At 38.8% G+C, this 19,694-nt stretch overlaps 1 protein-coding gene across 2 annotated transcripts in view; it reads right to left on the bottom strand.

Moving 5' to 3' along the window:
- Positions 1-19,694, bottom strand: part of SACS (sacsin molecular chaperone) — a 59,970-nt gene that overhangs the window by 19,417 nt on the left and 20,859 nt on the right. The window contains exons 1-7 of one of the 2 annotated variants that reach the window (XM_051780902.1): positions 13,389-13,436; positions 13,033-13,183; positions 10,149-10,236; positions 7,089-7,174; positions 3,249-3,360; positions 2,967-3,113; positions 217-1,699 (exon numbers count right to left, since the gene is read on the bottom strand). In XM_051780902.1, the coding sequence (XP_051636862.1) occupies positions 217-1,699; positions 2,967-3,113; positions 3,249-3,360; positions 7,089-7,174; positions 10,149-10,236; positions 13,033-13,183; positions 13,389-13,390 (2,069 nt within the window). In that variant the 5' untranslated portion in view covers positions 13,391-13,436. Of the gene's footprint in view, positions 1-216; positions 1,700-2,966; positions 3,114-3,248; positions 3,361-7,088; positions 7,175-10,148; positions 10,237-13,032; positions 13,184-13,388; positions 13,437-19,694 lie in introns of those variants that run through there. The other variant, XM_051780901.1, reaches the window with a different exon arrangement.

Below are 19,694 nucleotides of genomic sequence, written 5' to 3'. Positions count from 1 at the left end.
TATAATGGCAAATAGCTGTCAAACTTTTCAAATGAGACATATGCACACAAACATATATATATATACACAGAAATTTGAGTTCTATCTGTGCATTATTTCATTACGATACAGGTTGCTGCATACCTTGTTTGTTGATAAGCAAATAACAGTCTGAAGCTGTTTTAACATACAAATTTAAAAAAACCCAACCCACAGTATTACAAATATTAAGCATACCTGGGATATTCTTCTGAGGTTATGTAAACTACATCCTGTTCTGACACAGATGAGGAAAAAGGAATAAAATTCCCATTCTGTAAAGGCAAAAGCTCCAATCCAATCAGTTCACTGTAGACTCCATCAGAAAGCACAAATTCTAAAAGATGAAGCTTTTCTTCAGCAGGTCCACTGTGTCCAGATTTCCTTAGCACTTGCCGTACTACAGCAGGAGTGACTTTTTTCACAGCTTTAGCAGTAGAAATACTAAGATGCACTGCACTAGCAATATTTGCTGGTACCTTGGCAATCTGCTTCCCTGAATTCTGGAGGTAGTTGAGAACAGACTGTGTGTACTCCAAACTCTCATCTACTTCAGAAAAATGCACCTGCTCCACCTTTATCCACTGATTACTCACTGAGTAAATAACTGTATGCTGGAGCAGCTCTTTAAAGAGAGGTACTACAATTGGTTTCCAGGGTACCCTGATTTTGCTCTCATCAGGCCACAACCTATAAATTCTTTCAGTTGACAATGGAAAATCTGAATTCTTCTCAGTCTCCATTCGTTTGATAGCTTCCAAAATAAGGGTTGTATATGCCTTTGGCACTATATTTACCACAAGAAGATCATTCCACAAAGCTGCTGGATCTCTCCACTGATCCAGTTCTCGCCATTTGATACTCCTCCTATTGTCTGTGAGACCAAAGAAACCACTAACATGAACAGGGAGTCCAGTTTTGCTTTCCTCACCTGGAGGCAAAGGTAAAAAACAAAATGCTCTTCCTGAAAAGTCTGCTACAGCTCCATTTTCCTCCCCATTAGTTGATAAAGACATGGCTATTCCAATAGTAGGAACAAATTTCAAGTCATCAGCTAAACAATCCAGCTCTGTACACATTCCTCGACCGCCTACACAATTACATACTAACCAAGATGTTTTCTGTGCGTCCTTAACACTCTCATCTTCTACAACTATATTTACATGGTATGTCACACAAGTTATACTATTGCTTGGAACTTTCTTACAATACTGATTTATTGCAGTTCCCAGGATTTTGATAGAATTGGGTCTTTCGTGTTTCAAGGCCTTGTTCTCACTGGCAGTTACTCTAAAAACCAGCCTCTCCGTTCCATCAGCTTCCCTAACATGCAACGAAACATCTTGAACACTCTTCAAGAAAAGCAATACTGTGTCTGCATCTGCTCTGAAGGATTCGAACAGCTCCAAAACCTTCTGTTTGTCATAAACATTGCTGCTCAGTTGGGAAGGCTGCAGACGAAGTGGGAAACGAAAAAAGGTACCAGGAAAGTTTCCATTCTTAAAGGTTTCCTTAGTGCTGCCAAATACACCAATGAACGGTGCAAACTGGTCTGTAAGTTCATTTATTTCCTTGCTATCTTCTTTTAGATTCCAACACTGGCCCGACTCATGAGGTCCGAAAAGGGTTTGATGGGGATCAAGCATTCCAATCTGGTCACCGCTGAAAATGCTAGGGACATCTGTATACATAAAAACAACAATTACTAATAATCCTAAAACAACATACTTTGAAAATACAGTCTTAAGGAACAAATTTTTAAAAGGGCAAGACAAAAATGTTACAAAACTGTGTTGAACTGAGTATAATGCCCAGGGAGGTGGCTGAGTCACCATCCCTGTGGAGATATTTAAAAGATGGGCAGATGTGGCCTTGGTACCATTTGGCTTACAGTTGTACTCAATGGTCTTAGAGGTCTTTTCCCATCTACATGATTCTATCATTCTGATAACATTCTGATAACTCAGTGCTTACTGACAAAGACGAAACAAGCACACTCCTATTATGCAATTAAATACATAAATACTCAATCAACTATTTGAATTCTAGCAGACAGTGAGCAACGGAAAGTACAATTTCTTTTGACTCTATACTTTTATGTTTCCAGTATTTTCGAGTAAAAAGAAAACCAAATTAATTTACTAAATATGTATTCTATTGGATTCCTACTCTGAACATCTCAAAGGCTGGCAAACAGTAACCCTGTACACTTAAAAGCATAAATTCCCAGAATTATCAAACCACTGAACGTATTAATTTTTTTCATGTTCAGCTAAGTAAAATATTGTTAAAAAATATCCTGTGTCTTACAAACTCACTTTGCAACTTAAAAATGTTATTTCAGCAAAAATTGCCTCATCCTATACTATTATAACTATGTAGAGTGTAAGCACAATTTATGCTGCTTCTGTACAGCAGTAAAACATTTTGAGAGAATAATAGGTTTCAAGACTGAATATTACCAACTTGTGAAACAGTATGTACTATCTCTTTCAAGTGTAAATGTGTATATACACCTCTATTACATAATATCCTTTCTAGCATCAAACAAAAATCACTGCTTATTATACAACAAACCTGCAAAAAAATTTCAGTCTAGTAAGGAGAACTTTCAAACTTCTACTTATATAGCTACTCCATATTATGGGCCTCTACAAAATGAGCAGCAGTGCATAACTGAAATACCAGTGTAAAGGAATGTTCATTTCAGTATAAGTACATAATGACATAATGACAATACTAGAACAAACAATCTCCTCCAAAAACCTTCAAAATCAAAACAATACCTTACAGGATTTTAGAACAGGAACACTTCTTAAGAGAATTTAGCCAGTGATCTAATTTTAAAATGCACTATAGAGATAATATTAAATGTTTGATGAATATCTAAGGTAATTAAACAATTTAAAACTTCAACATTTTCATCTTAAAGTAACTACTGAGAGTACCTGTTATATGATAAACTGAATTAAAGCCAATTCCAAATCTTCCAACTTTGAGAGGATCATCTTTCTTCCTGCTTCTTGCTATTTCCTGTATACCATGCCAGTCCTCCGGGGTGAAAATTGCATCATTGTACGCATAAAATGCTGGCCCTTTAATAAATAGGCAAGTGTTAAAAAGATGACAGAATAAAACTATTTACTGTTTAAAATTTCTAGGAAATGAACTCACAGGACTGACATGCATATTGAAGAATAATGGCCAAATTTTACAAAAATTATTTTTACCCTGATATTGTGCCATGTCCTTTGACCATAAAGTTTCTGTTCCATACTGAGTTTCATCATATAAAAACCTAACCTCTGTGGCACCAGCATCTTCTGCATTCTGTATCAGTTCCTGAGGTAGAAGAAAAACAACAAAACAAAGTATGATGCAGTAATGCTGTACATATTATAGCAATGGTTTTCTAACTTAAACAGTAGAAAATAATAAGCGATTATCTGAAGTGTAATCATTTTCATACTTTTCAACCAAAATAATTTTATTCAGTTTATCTGAACAATAATAGGTTTCATTATAAAATGAATATTCAGATAAATACTATAAATATGATTTGAATTTGGAGCTCAAATACCACACAGAAGCAGCTACAAAGTTGAGAAGCTATTAAACTTTTACTACCATATTATCCTGAATCAGAGCTGTACAAGTCTCAAAACAATACATTTGTGAGAAGAAAAAAAGATATTTTTTTTAATTTATCAAAGTTTACTGTTAAGCCCACAAAAACAGTTGTACAGCAACAGAGAAGCAACAAGTCATAAGAAGGCAATGCACAGCACTCTTCTTTATATCAAATGAATTACGTTCAAGTTAACTCTTCACAGTATGAACCAACCACTGAAAAGCCACAGTGCTTCTAAAACTCCTCCAGTAAAGGGCTGCAGAACAGTTCCGACCAGTTACTCTCTCAGTCATGAACCAACAGAGCAGCTCACCTGTCAAATGAAACCCACAGACTGGAAAGAGGCTTATATTAAGATTGAGTATTTGTTAAATAGTATTAATAGTGGTGACAGCTATGGAAAACAAAAATGCCAGTAAACTAGTTCTGTAAACATGACTATTAATAAAATATGCCTATCCAGTCCTATTTTCATCAATAGCAGACACATAAGTATGATTATAAATACCTACAGGATTACAGCTTCACACAATTTACATTGAATCATCACAGTGTATCAGGGCTCTAGACACATAAACACGCATACACAACACACTTGTGTGTATGTTTATGTGGGTGTATGCAAGCTTGGCATTACAGCTGAATTGAAAAGTTATCTGGATATATCACATGCAATGTATTTGTGAACCATAAATTTCATTTGATTATGCATAAAAAATAAAAGACTTCACAGCAAGATGAACTTTTATTTAAAATATGCATCAACTAGCAGCAGGTATTTCAGATTAGGTTGCATTCAAATAGACTGTTGAGAGTAAAATAAGCTCACTGTTATCTGGTTTCAAAGCTATAACCCTTTGATTTTACAGTTTGTGACAGTATGTTCAGTCTACAACGCTGTATTGGGTCTGGCTGAGTTGAGTTCATGTCCCCATAGTAGCCCTCACAGTGCTGTGCTTCACATTGGTAGCTAGAAGGGTTGATAACACACCAGTGTTTTGGCTACTGCTGAGCACAGCATCAGCACTGTAACATTCCTTCCTCAATCGAGGGCAAGATCCTGGGAGGGAACACAAGTAGGCCAGCTGATCCAAACTAATCAAAGGGATATTCCATACCATATGATGTCAGCTCAGATATAAAAGCTAAGGAAAGGAGCAGGAAGGCAGGCATTTGTTGCCTCCAATGGCTGCCTGCTGAGGAACCATTATGTGTGCTGAAGCCCTGCTTCTCAGGAGTGGCCGACCATCGCTGTTCATGGGAAGTAGAGAATAAACCCTGCTATCTTTTGCTTCGCTTTTGCACATGCAAGCTTTCGCTTTGCTTCTGCTTTAATAAACTGCCTTATCCATACCCACAACTTGTTTTCCATCTTACTCTCTCCCCTGTCTGGCTGGGAAGAGGCATGATAGAGCGGCTGGGTGGGCACCTGGCGCCCAGTCAAGTGGGCACCTGGCATCCAGCCACCACAAATGCATATCACTTAAGCAACTAAAATATATTGGGTTTTGTTTATACTGTCAATTCTACATAAATTTGAATCATTATGAGATGGCAAGAAATATACCCACAGTTGAGTGTAAATAATAAATTTTTAAAGAACCACTACAAGGTTTTTAAATACAAAACCCATGCAACTCCTCTTCTTAAAAAAGAACAATCATGGCAGTCATTCATTGAAATACAGAAAGATAGCCCAAAGTCTCCAGAAATATTAAATACTAAGTATGGAAACCACCATGTAGTCAGACTTGTATTCATGCTGTGGCAAACGGGGTATCTGCTACATTCAGCTGTAACAGCATTGTATCTGAAGAACTGAAACAGTGAAATAAATTTTAAGGTACCAGCAAAATTACCAGTAGTAATCTCTCCCTAACAATCTTTTAGCTCTAAATTGTAAACCATGAAAATAGGATAATTTCTACTTCTAGATTTACCCATCTGATTTCTAAAGACATTATCTTATTTCTTCATGTTGGAATGAAAATTTGGATTTAAATTGTCAAGCAGGTCTGAACCCTTCACAATTCAAATGCATCTTACAGATGTACCTAGTACTGGGAAACAATAAAAATGTAAGCACCCCTCCTACGTACAGACACTGCTCAGAACATATCCAGGAGGTAGTCTGCCAAAATTGAAGATATGCTTATCTTCAGCATTCCCACTAAACACAATCAGCTTCCAGTTCCATGGTTGCAAAGATGAGACATCAGGAACTATCATGATCTATCAACATTTGTATTTGTGTGTTTTGTATGTACATATAGATAAATAGATATATCTGTACTAAATCCCATTAGTTAGAACCTAGTATTCCCATACACTAAGGAAACTAAGTTCCTACCACCAATGTGATAAAGCATGCCAAATGAGAAGTGTAACATCCAGCTATGAACTAATCACTCCAGATGTTCTTAAAAAAGGCAAAAAATCAAACTGCTATTTTCAGACATTAGCATAGGAAGCTATGATAAACCACACAAATCACCTTCTACAGGTCCTAGACTTTCCCACAGAGGGACTTAATGAATTTGGAATTATGTGTATTTTTTGAGACCATAGAATCATAAAATTATGTGGGTTGGAAGGGACCTATGAAGATAACAGAATCACAGAATGAATCACAAAATGGCTTGTTTTTTGGAAGGGACCTAAGAAACCATCTTAGTTTGAACTCCCTCACCATGGGCAGGGATGCCACCCACTAGATTGGGCCTTGAACACTTCCAGGGATGGGGCATTCACAAATTCTCTGGGCAACCTGCTCCAGTGCCTCACCACCCTCATCCTAAAAATTGTCTTGCTTATTAATCTAAACCTGCCCTCTTTCACTTTAAAACCATTGTCCCTTGTCCTGTCACTACAGACCTTGATATAAAGTCTCTCTTATAAGCCTCCTTTGTATGCTGAAAGGCCAAAACAAAGTCTCTCTAGAGCCTCCTCCAGGCTGAACAACCCTGACTCCCTCAGCCCTTCTTCACAGGAGAGGTGCTCCAGCCATGTCTAAAGTAAAGTGAGGGGAACTCCCCTCTACCAGTTCACCATTCTTTTCACTGACACAATTTTTAGTGCTTAAATCAATGTTGTCATTTCCAATTTAAGAAAGCTTGCTCATATGAAATACATGAAGTCTCCAATTTAATTACATCTATGTTTTATCTCATTTTTTAAAATAAATTACAATGGCATCTGTGACAAGAAAATTCAGAAACATTTAAAAAAAAAACAAAACCAAAAACAAGCCCACACATAATACACATAACTCTCTTTGCCTTGCCCACAGAAATGGAAACATGTATCTCCTGTACTAGAAACATGTATCTCCTATACTGTAATGAGATACAACAAGGTCAAGACTCACTGGAAAGCATTAAACTAATGGTATTATGCCATGCATATTAAATGACTGCTAAAAATACCATTTGTAATATACCTTAAGAATCTGTCCTCCCTCTGGGTATCTTCTTAATATATCCTTAAGAAAATCAACAAGTGGTGGAGTTGTTTGTCCAAAACGACCTAAAACAAACAAGTAACAAAAAAAATAAGCTGTGTATTATGCAACTATGCACTTAATTTCAGATTAAAAAAAAATCCTAAACAATTACTGGGAACTTAAATAATTTCTTTAAATTGCTCCAGGCCTGTTACTGTAAAATCTTGCCTTTCCAAAACCAACTGTGAAAATACTACATTATAAATCTTTCTATTAAAAAAATCAAAATAGCAGTCTTGATGCTGATGGTCAACATGCTGTTTCACATCTAGATGAAATAAATTTGGGGGCCAAGTCTTTGCAACAGTTACACCACAACTCCAACTGCTTGATGTCCAAAGGTAGCAATTTCTAAATGACTACTACTTTTAAGTAGCATGATAGTATTCCAGGGCAGCAGTGGCTCTAACTTTTTTATCTCTAGTGATTTGACAGCTACATACAGGCACAGAACGTTTTGGGTCTAGTATACACTTCCTGTTCTGACACTCCATGGGGATGGGCCTTGTGGTAGCTTTGGTGTTGCCTGGGCTTAACCCTGGAGTGACAAGAGTCCAAGCATAATGAACATCTGCTCCAAGACAAAGAGTTTATCACAAAACAAAAAGCTCAATACTCTTCAATTCAAACTCCAGTCTGAGACTAAGGAGCACCTCCCTAAACCAAACCTCTAAAATATGTGCTTCAAACAAACAGTACTGATGCAATCCCCACACAGAAAGCATCTAATGAGGCTTCCTTTTGAAGTTATTAACAAGTAATTATTCTCTCTCTTTCTTTCCCTCCCTTCTGCATATATATGTGTTTATGAATTACACAGATTCAAAAGCACACATATATTCTGGAATAAAACACTAGGAAAAAAAGTAGTGTGGAAAAAAGGGGACAGATAAAGAATTCTATTTGCTGAGAAAGAAACAAGAAAAACATCAAACATTTTTTCTTTAAAATTTTCTAGTGTCAGTCTTTAAGGTACCTTAATAGCATCAACTGAAAAAAATGCAAGAAATTGCAACTCACAGCTGAAAGTGTGTGAAGTATTTTATAACTTTTGTTATTTTTACAGTATATGGAAGTATATGAAAGTCACCATGCAATATGCAAACTTCTGAAAGAAAGTGAACTGATAAACAGTAGGAAAGTTTGGGTGTTTCTTTTCTTAGGAGAAATTATCTAAAATCAAAAAAACAGATCTTCTCTAAATCTAAGCTGGGCAGGCTGGACGCGTTTAAACAACACATTTCACCGTGGGAACCACACAAACAGACAAGTAATTTTCAACTGATTGGGCTGAACATAGACTTTGTTCTCTGTTCAATCTAAGAGCAGAGCTGCTCTATGCATGTTCACAACAATTACTCTGGCTAGAGATCATGATCATGATTTACTTCATCCAATCAAAGGCTGGATTTTCTTAAATATTAGAGCTGGTTATATTTAACACAAAACTAGTTCCACAAATTTGAATGAGAAACTCTTTCCGCCATAAGGACAGTCAAGCACTGGAACAGGAGCCTGGAGAGTTTGCGCAGTCTCCATCCTTTGAGGCTTTCCAAACTCAAACAGATCAATCCTCAGTCAACCCAGTCTGACCTCAGAGAAGACCCTGCTTTGAGCATAAGGCTGGATTAGAGACCTCCTGATGTCCCTTCCAACATGAATTATTCTGTCATCATATGAAAAGATTATGTATTATTTGACAGTCACCAGCAATGAATGAACACAAAGGGGACATGGGTGATCTTCAGAGTACTTCAGCAATCAATGTGCTTGGCCCTACTGACCATGCACTTCCAAGTTGGAAATTCAGGGCCTTTCTCAATTCATCTGCTGTAGGGAAAAATCTCTGAACTGAAAGACTCCAGAATAAACACAAAAGGCTGATACTAAAGCCTTCAGATCTTTTAAATTGACTTACATGAGAACTGTGGACCAGAAAAAGTCAAGCACTTTATCTAGACACAGACTGCTTATCTGCTTAGAAAATCTCACAGCTAAATACTTCATTCATAGGCACAAAAAACAGCAACAGTTTTTTTTTCCCATGAAAATTTCTTAGGGCTGTTACACTATATTCTCCATATACTTGCATGGCAGAAAACAGCTCTGAGCAGAAAATAAAACTCTTTACTTAGTCTATCACAGCCTACACATAGCAAAACATATTCAGAGCAAACAGTTGAGAACGACAGAAAGAAAAATGTTTGATGTCATAGAACCGTGAAGTCCATTGTCATAGGTTTCTAATCACTTCAAGTTCTAAAGAATGTGAACATGAACTTCTGGCTAATATACAAAGTTCCCTCTGCCACTAGAAAACCATAATCCAGTACATTCATGGCTTGCACAGGCTAAGGAATACATTTTGTGACACAAAATAAAATATCTGCAGGAAAAGAAGGGTTTCTTTCTTCATCCTACCATCCCATTAGTATTTATTTCATTGCCTTACAATAAAGTTATTGTTAGAAGAATAGTAATGCTAATAATCAAGTAAAATAATAATTATAGATTTAATAAGAGCATTTCTGAAGATAATCAGGTAACAAGACACCATACAAAGTGATACACCTGTAGCATTTTTTTAATAAAAATGTAACTAAACATGCAGAATCAAAAGAAAAACAAACAATCAAAAAGAAAAAACCTAAAACTACACAAGAAATCAAGAGCTTTCTTACATGGTGGCTATTGAAAAGACATACTTTTGGTATCTCTTTTGCTTTCAGGTATTTAGCTTATGTTATATGAGATAAGGCAGCTATTACGTTATTGAAAGACAAGTCTTATTGATTCCAAAGGATGGCAATAATCTAAATTCTACACATTACAAAGAAAAAAAATTAAATACCAAGGCACTTATAAAGAGAAGTTTAATTTTCCTGAAGCAGAAAAATAATTGCTTCCCATTTAAAGAAGACAAAAACTTAATTAACTTTGTATTATGTTAGAAAACGCTTTGAGTTTTCAGTTTATAAACACAAATATTTTCCATACCTCCTCCTTTCAACCCTTTTGACTGAAGCTTCAAAAAAATTTGATTTTGAGACTTCTGAAGATCCACAATCTTGGTACCATCAGACAACTGAAATACAAAATAAGACATATCTTGACCAGAAGTTTCAGTTTGTTAGTAACAGGACCAAAACAAATCAGGCAGAAAAAAATGCCCACAGAAGCATACTAAGAGCAAGCCATGGCCTCCTGTTTTTACGTTTGAAAAAGTTTTGCGTTCTGGGAAGTTCTAGAAGCATACAACTAAAGCAGTTATTGTTCTAAGGTGCATGCCCATAAAGAAAACAAACATATACAGGAAGTACATAGTGTGGGTACCACAGGAGTACATATGGTTATGCAGTTTCAGAGGGGTTGTAAGCTAAACAGTATCAGTTCAAAGCAGCTGTCAATACACAATGTGTAGAGACAAAAGTATGTCACAGAAACACCTCTGAAGAATTCGAAAGTCCCATGTCCCCACTACCTCTACATGCAGACCTATCACAGAACTGTTAAGGCTGAAGGGCCCACTGAAAGTCATGTAGTCCAACATCAAATGGACTCACCAGGAACATCATAAAGAAACTGAGGCAAACATATTCCTTAACAGCCATTGAGGAAACTACTTAGTAATCATAGCACATAATTGTTTTGTTGCAATTCTAGTCTCGTATCATGCATGTCCCAGTCATAAACGAAGTGTTGCTAAAATAGTCATATATGACGTTACCCTGCATGCCACAACAACAAATGCATAATAACAGCTGCACTGTGCTAATTAGAAACTGAACCAAATCATATTAGTTTCCATTTATAGCAAACTATATTAAAAATTTTATTATGTGAAATTATATTACATTAGTCTCAGTTTACAGCGAAGTTCAGGACTACTACCTCACTTTGATGGGTAAAAACAAATCACTAGAAAGCACTTGGTGTTTACACAGATGTAGATGCTTACAATCCAATTATATTTAATTAACAAAAGACAGTCCTAGTCCACAGTATGAAGTCATTATTTAACAACACTAGCAAAAAAATATATTCTTTTTTATTTACACCACTTTAAGTAGTGGTTACAACAACAGTGTGCTTATTGTAAGTTTCTACAGAAATATTGTACCTGTGCTAATCTTGTCTCAAGACATTAAATAGCTGACACTGGGTATACAAGCTACTCAGGACTCACTAAAATAAAAAACAACCCCACAGAATGCTGTAACCCACCACCAAGCATTAAAGGGATAGAGTAACCACATTTTCTCGGGAACAATTTTTGTACCAAAATACCACCAGACACCAGGACATTGGACAGATTAAAATTAACAGTTTAATACTGCAAGGAACTATGAGAGAAAGAGACACTGGATTTTACTTAATATCTGTAAATTGCACATAGTAGTTTCAATGGAAAAAAAGATTTACTGATGAATACTCTACTACTCAGAAGTTTAAAAAATAATTTGATCCCAGTAAACAGGAGTCCAAAGGTTTATAAAGGATTTTTGAATTTGCTATAGTACAGACCACATATTACCGTATATATTGCAGTTTATTATTAAAAAAAAAAAAAAATCAGAATAGCTATTACAGTCTGTTTACTGACTGTTCCCTGCAAAAGATAAGTTTTCTGTGCCAGTCAGATCTTCACTTCCAGACAAATTTTAGAAAGTGATATAGCGTTCTTCCTCCAAAAACAGGAAGGCCTGGAGAGAACAAATCAAGGACACACAAAACCAGGCAAGAAAACAAAAGATAAACTACACAAGCAGTTTATTTCAAACCTGAGCCCTCAAAGAGTACTTGTGTTCCCCATGTAGGTTCTTAAAAGCTTTCTGAGCAGTACAACTAACATCTATATCCTTCCTTGTATCATAGAATGGTTTGGCTTGAAACGGGACCTTTGTACATCATGTAGTCCAGTACAACAACCCCCCACCAACAGCAACTAGATCAGATCTCAAAGTTCCATCCAATGATTTTGAACATTTCTAATGATGGGGCATCCACAACTTCTCCAGGCAGCCTGCTTCAGTGTTTCATCACCCTAATCCTAAAAAATTTCTTCCTTTTGCCCCATCTAAACCTACCCTCTTCCAGTTGAAAGCCATTGTCCCCTGTCCTGTCACTACAGGCCTTGGTAGAAAGCCTCTCTCCATCTTTCTTATAAGCCCACTTTATATACTGAAAGGCCACTCTCTCTTCTCTATGCATCTGCAAGTCTCCTTACACCTATTTTAGCAGTAATTTGCAACCTCCTCTATCTCCCTTTCTTGCCTCTATTCACTTCATCCCACCAAGATCTCCAAGTTCCCATTTCCCAAGAGCACGGCTAGAAGCATGCCAAGCAGTACTGAAATGCTGACACCAGGCTGATGCCTTCAACAGAACAAGGTCATTCATTCCTTCATTCATTCGACTCTCTCTCCTATACCCAGATCGCAATTTTTAACTTGCCAGTTTCCTCTCACGGTGATGTCAGCTCTGCTCTTGAAACTAGCCAGACTGACAGGAAAGCAGAACAAGCACATCAGCACTCTCAGGTGAAATTTCTGCTCTCACTAACAACAGCCCTTTCCCCCCCAAAGAAATTAGGATAAAACACGTGGATAATGTCAGAGGGAAAAAAAAAAAAACAAACCACGACATAAAAAGAGATAATAAAAGCTGGCACCACCAAGAGCGGCGTGAGGGTCACCTGCTCCTCCACTCGACATCCTTGCTTCCCGCGAGTGACCCGCCCAGCCCGCTCTGCCCACGCACCAGAGGCCCCGGCACGGCACCGGCAGCAGCCGGGCGGGGACTTCCCGCAGCACAGCGGGGCGAGAGGCGCCGCAGCCGCGGAGGTGGTGCCGCCCGCCCGGCCCCGCCGCGCCCCGCTCACCTCTCTGCCGCGGTGCCACAGCCGCTGCTCGGCGGGGGGCAGCCCGGCCTCCGCGTCGATCCGCCTCTTCACGTCCCTCACGGCCGCGGACGGCGGCAGCTCGAAGGTCCTGCAGCCCAGGCAGTCATGGAGGACGGTCACCCGGGCCAGCCTGCGGCAACAAGGCACACACCAGCTGAGAAAGGGCTCGCAGCGCCGCCGCCCGCCCGCTTCCCCCTCGGGTACCCCGGAGGCCCGAGACGGGCGCCTGAACCCGCGGGGTGTAGGGATGGGCGGGAGAGTGCCCGCCCCGCTCTCCGAGAGGGAGCAGCGGAGCGGGTCCCGCAGCCTTCCCGCCCGGCCCGGCCCACACTCACATCCCGCCACCGCCGCACACAAAGGACCGCTACCCGCCGCCGCTCCCCGGACGGGGAAGGGGTGGGGCCCGCAAGGCGGTGACAGGGAGGGAGGCGGGCGGAGGGAGGTGGGAGCGGGTGGAAGTGCCGCCCCGAGAGCCGCGGGGGTGGGTGCGGGGGTGGGTGCGGGGGTGCGGGAGGGCCTGCAGGAGGGGTTTACCGGTTCCGCGGCGCTGCGGGAGGCTCCCCGCGGCCCGGTGCGCCCCAGGGCCCTCGGGCGAGAGAGCCCGCTCGCTCGGGGCGAGGGAAAGGCTACAGCTTTGCATGAGGCGCTACTGCTTTCGCATCCCTCCTTCGGCAGGGAAGAACGCTGGTATTTCACGTAATTCCCAGCATTCAGGCACCACTATATGGAGCACAAGAACTTACAGCTGATAACCCTCATGGTTTATCAAGGAGGCAAAACACCGAAGGAAAGATACTTTTTCTGGTCTCTGTCGGAGAGCCTGTCATAGGACATACACACTGCCCTATTCTCACAGGGTGTATGGTAAGTCATATCATTTGAGATTTAAGAAATGTGCTTTCAGTCCTGAAAACTGAGCTTTAGTCTGCCTGTGAACCCAGTGAGTTAAGAGAGCACTTTGGGAAACTTGTGGAGTGGGCCAGCAGAAATACCACAGTTCATTGTGTACAAAGTTCCATGCCTGACATCATGGGCTGTGCATCAGTGATGGGCTGAACAGCAGCCTTGCTTCAAAGGAGCTGGGGAATACCAGGCTGAGTGTGAGGCAACAGTGTGCTCCCTCTGAAAGAATGACCTGCAGATCAAGGAAAGTGAGCCTCTGCTTAGTGCTGTTGAGGCTGGATCTTGGATATTGTGACCAGAATGTGGTGGTTTTGGCTTACTCGGTTCCAGAACCCAGACAGTCTAACATGGTCAGGGGGCTAGCATGTGACCTACAAGGAGTATATGGGGGAAGCTGGGCTAGTTAAGTCCAATGAGGAGAATAAAGTGCCATATGGTAACATCCTTCATATCTGAAGGGCAGTTACAAAGGCAATGGAACTGAGATCTCCTTAGTACTGAAGACTAACAAAGGACAATGGCAACAAACTGTAGCTTGGGAGGTTCACACGAGAGAGCAGAAAAAATCCTACCACTTAGAGAGGAGCTCAGGACTAGCATGAGTTGTCTAGAAGCACTCTTCATTGGGATATTTGAAGGCTTAGCCATGACTGACTTGAAACAATATTTATGATCCTCCTTCTTTGAGCAAAAAAATAGACTACAGACCTACAGCCAACAGTTCTATTTCATTCCAACAGGGCCTTAATTCCAGTCCCTTACCAAACTAAAACATTTATGACTTTACTCGGTGACAGGGATTTAAAACTGCTACTTGGCAGCCAAAGGTAACAGAATTTCTGTGGAAGAGGGAAAAGACAGGATGAATCTTTTCAGTAAGTGTATCAAACTAAGAAAAAAAGGCAGCTTAAAAAAGCCAGATGGATCAGGATCCAATACAGTACAGTTAGTAGACAGTTTTTCCAGGACTGCAACATGTGATTTCATTGATCAGTAATATTTGTTTATCGAATTCTACAGGATTATATGAAAATGCTAGAAATTTTGTGGATCCTGCTTTCACCAGAAATAACACAAGAACTATTTTAACACAAACAAGATGGTTTTAACTTTTTGCTTTTGTTTAGGACTTTGTTCATTTTTCTATCATTTCATGTTTTTAATTTTCCATTTTGTTACATCCCCTTCAGAGTTTGTCATCACAGAATTTTTCATATCAAAGGAATGAGAAGGCTGCCTTCTAATCTCTTAATGTTTATCTTTTCAAGTCTTGATACCTGCAGAAGGGTGTAGCACAAACGTGGATGACTGGGCAAGATGGAAGGAGTTGAAACCAAATGCAGTTCCATCCATATCAGCTGCTAAAATAGTTTCCAGACCAGTTGTGAACCACCAAGACACACTGGCAAAATTTAATTCCTCTTCTCTGCCTGGGATCACGGAAGTGATTTATCATTTTATGAAGCATGAACAATGGTTTGAAGAGGACCCAGGAGGAAAACAGAGCTATCTGAACTGTCAGCCACCTCTCTGTGAGAAACTTCTCAAATGGTGGGATGCATTCAGGGGCACAGACAATCCTGCTATCAGTGATAGGCTGAAGTTCCCCAATCTATGTCATATCACATGACAAGACAATACTCACAAACTGTCCTGTGATGATTTAACATTAATATTGGAGGAAAAGTAACTGTGTACCACTGATTCTGACTAGGATGTGACATCTGTTATAGAGGGGTAAGAGCTGGAAAGAACTGGTGATACAGAACTGGAGGTTCAAGGTTCTGGGTAAAGGAGTTGTACTCCTGAGCTATTGGAAAATAGCCATACCTGTTCTGCTCATAAATCTGATCCCCTTGTTACAAGAGAGACTGTTTCGCACTGTCAGGATTGAATGTCCCATTTCCATTTACTATTGGACATACTTCATTTGCCTCTCCTTTATTGCATGTTTTTTATTCTGTTTTTACTTTTTAATAATTTCTGTCCTTGGTCTGTATTTTTTTCTGTCCATCCAGATGGAAGCAAGGTGTTTCTCATCTTAGTACCACTGTATTAAAAAAATAAGAATGACTAGGACATGTGTTCCGAAGTTGCCCTTTGACCATCCACGCTAATTGTTGTCGTGCTCCTTGGCACGCTTTTGACCTGTAACTACTATAACTGATACCTGTAACTATCAGTCTTAAGGAAAATGGTCAGGCAAGGTTCATAAACCAGGGACAACTCTCCACGAGCAGAACAGACAAGGACATTTTGGTTTGGGGCTAAAGATTGTTAAGACTTTTAGACATGCTGTGTTTCCCTATAGATGTGCTATGTCCCTTACCCTTAGAATTCTACCCCCTTCCCTGGCGTCCAGTCCCATTTTATTTATTGTCTAGATGTTGCTGTTGATGATAGCAAGACTCCTGCTGGTTTCAGTGATGCCAAAATTACCAATTTCGTGGCATTGTCTCCTAACAAGAGCATTTGATGATTTCAGTAACAAAGATAAGGAAAATGAACACCAATACTGATAGCAGATCAAAAGAATGGGGGCAAATGAGCTCTTCTCAAAGTTTACAAAAAAGGAGAAGAGAGTAGAAGTATTCCAAGTACAGTTCCAGTAGAAACCTGTTTGCAGAAACTTAATTGGACTTTACAGCCACTCCTTAATTACCATGTTGATTCTGTCAGTAACATCCTGGCCATTCATCTGGCAAGAAAAGTAGAACATAAATCTTTTTCTTATTACAGAGTGATTTATACATATCCTGTTATCTATTACTAAAGTCTGTCTTTTTACAGCTTATGACAGTGACCTTTATAAACCTTATTTTTCCTGATATCTAAATAAAAATATACTAGAAAACTGACTATATAGAAGTTATTCTATCTGACTGAAAAAAGTGTACATATTCCAGTTTGCAGATTCTTGCAACAATAAAAACAAAAAAATCAAAACAAAACCAAAACAAAACCAACAAACCAACACTTTTTTTTTTATTTCAATTAACCCTTTGGAAAACATGGACGCTGAGTAATCTTAGTGAAGTTTAGAGGTATCACATACAAATTTGTTATGCAGAACTACTAATAATGATTTTGTATGACAATGCTAAAAAAAAGTCATTTGACCTTACCAGTTAGGAATTTTGGAGGCGTGGTAGTTAGAAAAAAATCCCAACTTTTAGATATGTAAGGGTTGGTACTGATTTGAGAACTTTTTAATATGATATATGAAAATTCCTATAGTAACATTTTTATAATCACTTTTCCAAGCAGAACAGCATTTAGATTTAAAAATACATAAGGAAAATTCTCCTGAGGCTATAAACAAAAGTTCTCTTTGGTTCAGAATGAAGTCATATAACTCATAAAGTAGGGACATGGAATAAAAAAAAATTGTAAGAGTCTCTGCAACATTAAAGTACTTTTATAAAATGAAATTAAAGCCATTTTCATAGTGACATTTCCTTAAAAACAGAAAATTCTGTGTTGCAGAGTCACCTCATCTTTCCAATTGTTTAAAATAAGCTTGCAGTAGTAGAAAAAAATGGATGCAAGTCCCTTCCTTCCTTGCCAGTATGCTTAGAAAGATGGAATGGAGCCTGCAAAAGAGGTGTGGGGGGTGATAAGAAACAAACATGCCTAGGTCAGTAATACCAGAGGAAACCCGCTGCAGCAGTGGCTTCCAGCACAGCAAGTAGTGTTCTGCAGTGCTGGCAGCAAGTAGCAGTGACTCAACAACTACATCTAGATTTGAGGCAGTGCACACCAAACATGAAAGCAAAACGTTCCATGACACCGCAGGCGCTCACCTTCATTCTTAAATCAATTCCTTAAGTGTTAAAAACAGATGCTTTAAACATTACATTGTATATATTTCTCGGCAGTCAAAAGTTACAGATTGCATTGGTCTATAGTCAGTGCCAGGAGCTTGTTCTGCCTGTGCTTACTAATGCCTTTTCAAGAAGTTTGAGAGTAAACCTACCATTTGTTGATGACACATGTGCCAGTCATTGGCAAGCCACCCCTTACTGGACAGTTTCTGTTTTATTCAAATAGCTCCATTAGCAGAAAAAAGAAACCAAAAAACAAACAAACCACAACTCTGGCCTGTGAAGTGTTTGATTCAAACAAAATATCTAGGTTTTTTTCCCTAAAATTTATTACACAAATTAAGTAATTTGATGAAATTATTTTATTTTAGATTGTTGCGGTGAGTTTGAATCTGCACTCTGCAGATTTTTACTCTGCATTCCTCATGTGAAACCTTTATTGGCAGCTTCTAAGCAAAATATCTGTTAAAATCATGGCTTAAAGCATCATTTTATTCCTTTTTCAAGCTGATGAGTTTCTAAATGTCAAATATAAACAGAGCAGGATACTTTTGAATACTACTAAAAACAAGCAAAGTTCAAAGGGCACAGAGGCCAGGAATAGACACTTATTTTCATCTGATGATTTTGATCTCTCAGTTATTTGCTTTAATGTTCAAGTGAGTTCCTTGATGGCACTAAGCAAATGCTAATGGAAAGTACTTAAAAGAACTATAAAACTTGTTTCAGTTTATTCTTTACAAATAAAGAGCAGAGCAAGAAGGCACAAATAAATGATAGGATTTCAAAATCTCAAATACTGAAATAAAATTTTTTCTTAGATCCACCTCTAGGAAAAGACTACTTTAGGTTAAGTCCTCGAAGAGAGGGCCTAAACTTACTCTTAACTATAGCACAGTAACCATTACTCCACGAATTTGAATTGCTAAGAATCACAGAGTTTTCTATTCTGGATGGTACAGATAACAAAATACCAGCACAAAATGCTTGGGATTTGAAATTATGCAAAAGATTAAACCAAATGATAAAAATAAACTCCTCAGTTGATCTTTAGAGAATTGCATTCGGAGGGACTACAGTGTTGCAAGAGTTGCTGTTGGCATACATTTTTTAATAGGCAATATGTTAAATTACTGGTGGTACTTTATTTTGTCCTTTGGTGCCAACAAAAGAGCTAGATTTAGAACACCCACTTTAACCTTGAAACATCAAAAAAGCAATGCCTGAATCTGCAAATTGATTTCAGTGCCTAATGTAGGTGCCTAGGTTTTTTGCTTCCATTTAGGACACACAGTCATCAGCTTATCAAAGGTGGGGGTTTTCCCCGTACAACCTTGAGATATTTTTCTTATTTCAGTTCCAGAGTACTTAATGAAGCTATTATCTTTCCATATAAGTGAGGAAAATCCACTCAATAACTAAAATGGCCCCAGATTACCGACGTATAAAATATTTTAAGAAGTATTTATTTTGATCCCTATTACCTCTGAATACTGCATCTAATCATTCTCCAAAATTTCATAATATTTTCTAGATAGCAGTGAACAGAGCCCCATGTATATAGAGAAAATTAGAATATCAAACAGAAGGAAATACAAACAGAAGGAAATACAAGTAGTTTTCTTAAATTATGAAAAGATACTTCAAGATCCTCTGCAAGTGTCTCTACATCAGATAACCCTAGCTCTTTTCCACCTCTGTATCAGTTCTCTCTCCCTCTTAACAGGGTTCCATGCAGAAATACAAGCAACAATTTAACCTTCAGAAACGGAAGGACGGGTGGCACAGAAGAAGAAACATGAGCCATATGTAAGGCCTAGTGAGAGGAAGGGAGGAAAAGGGGAAGAAAGAACAAAGGGCATCCTCTTCTGGGAAAACACAGAGAGGAAGTGAAAGGGATTCCTGGGTTGCGTG

The sequence above is a fragment of the Manacus candei genome, unplaced genomic scaffold, assembly GCF_025592945.1.
Source record: "Manacus candei isolate 608988 ecotype Guabito, Panama unplaced genomic scaffold, ASM2559294v1 h1tg000014l, whole genome shotgun sequence".
Lineage (NCBI taxonomy): Eukaryota > Metazoa > Chordata > Aves > Passeriformes > Pipridae > Manacus > Manacus candei.
Note: the sequence above shows the minus strand (reverse complement) of the source record. Positions and strands in the feature narration are given on the sequence as shown.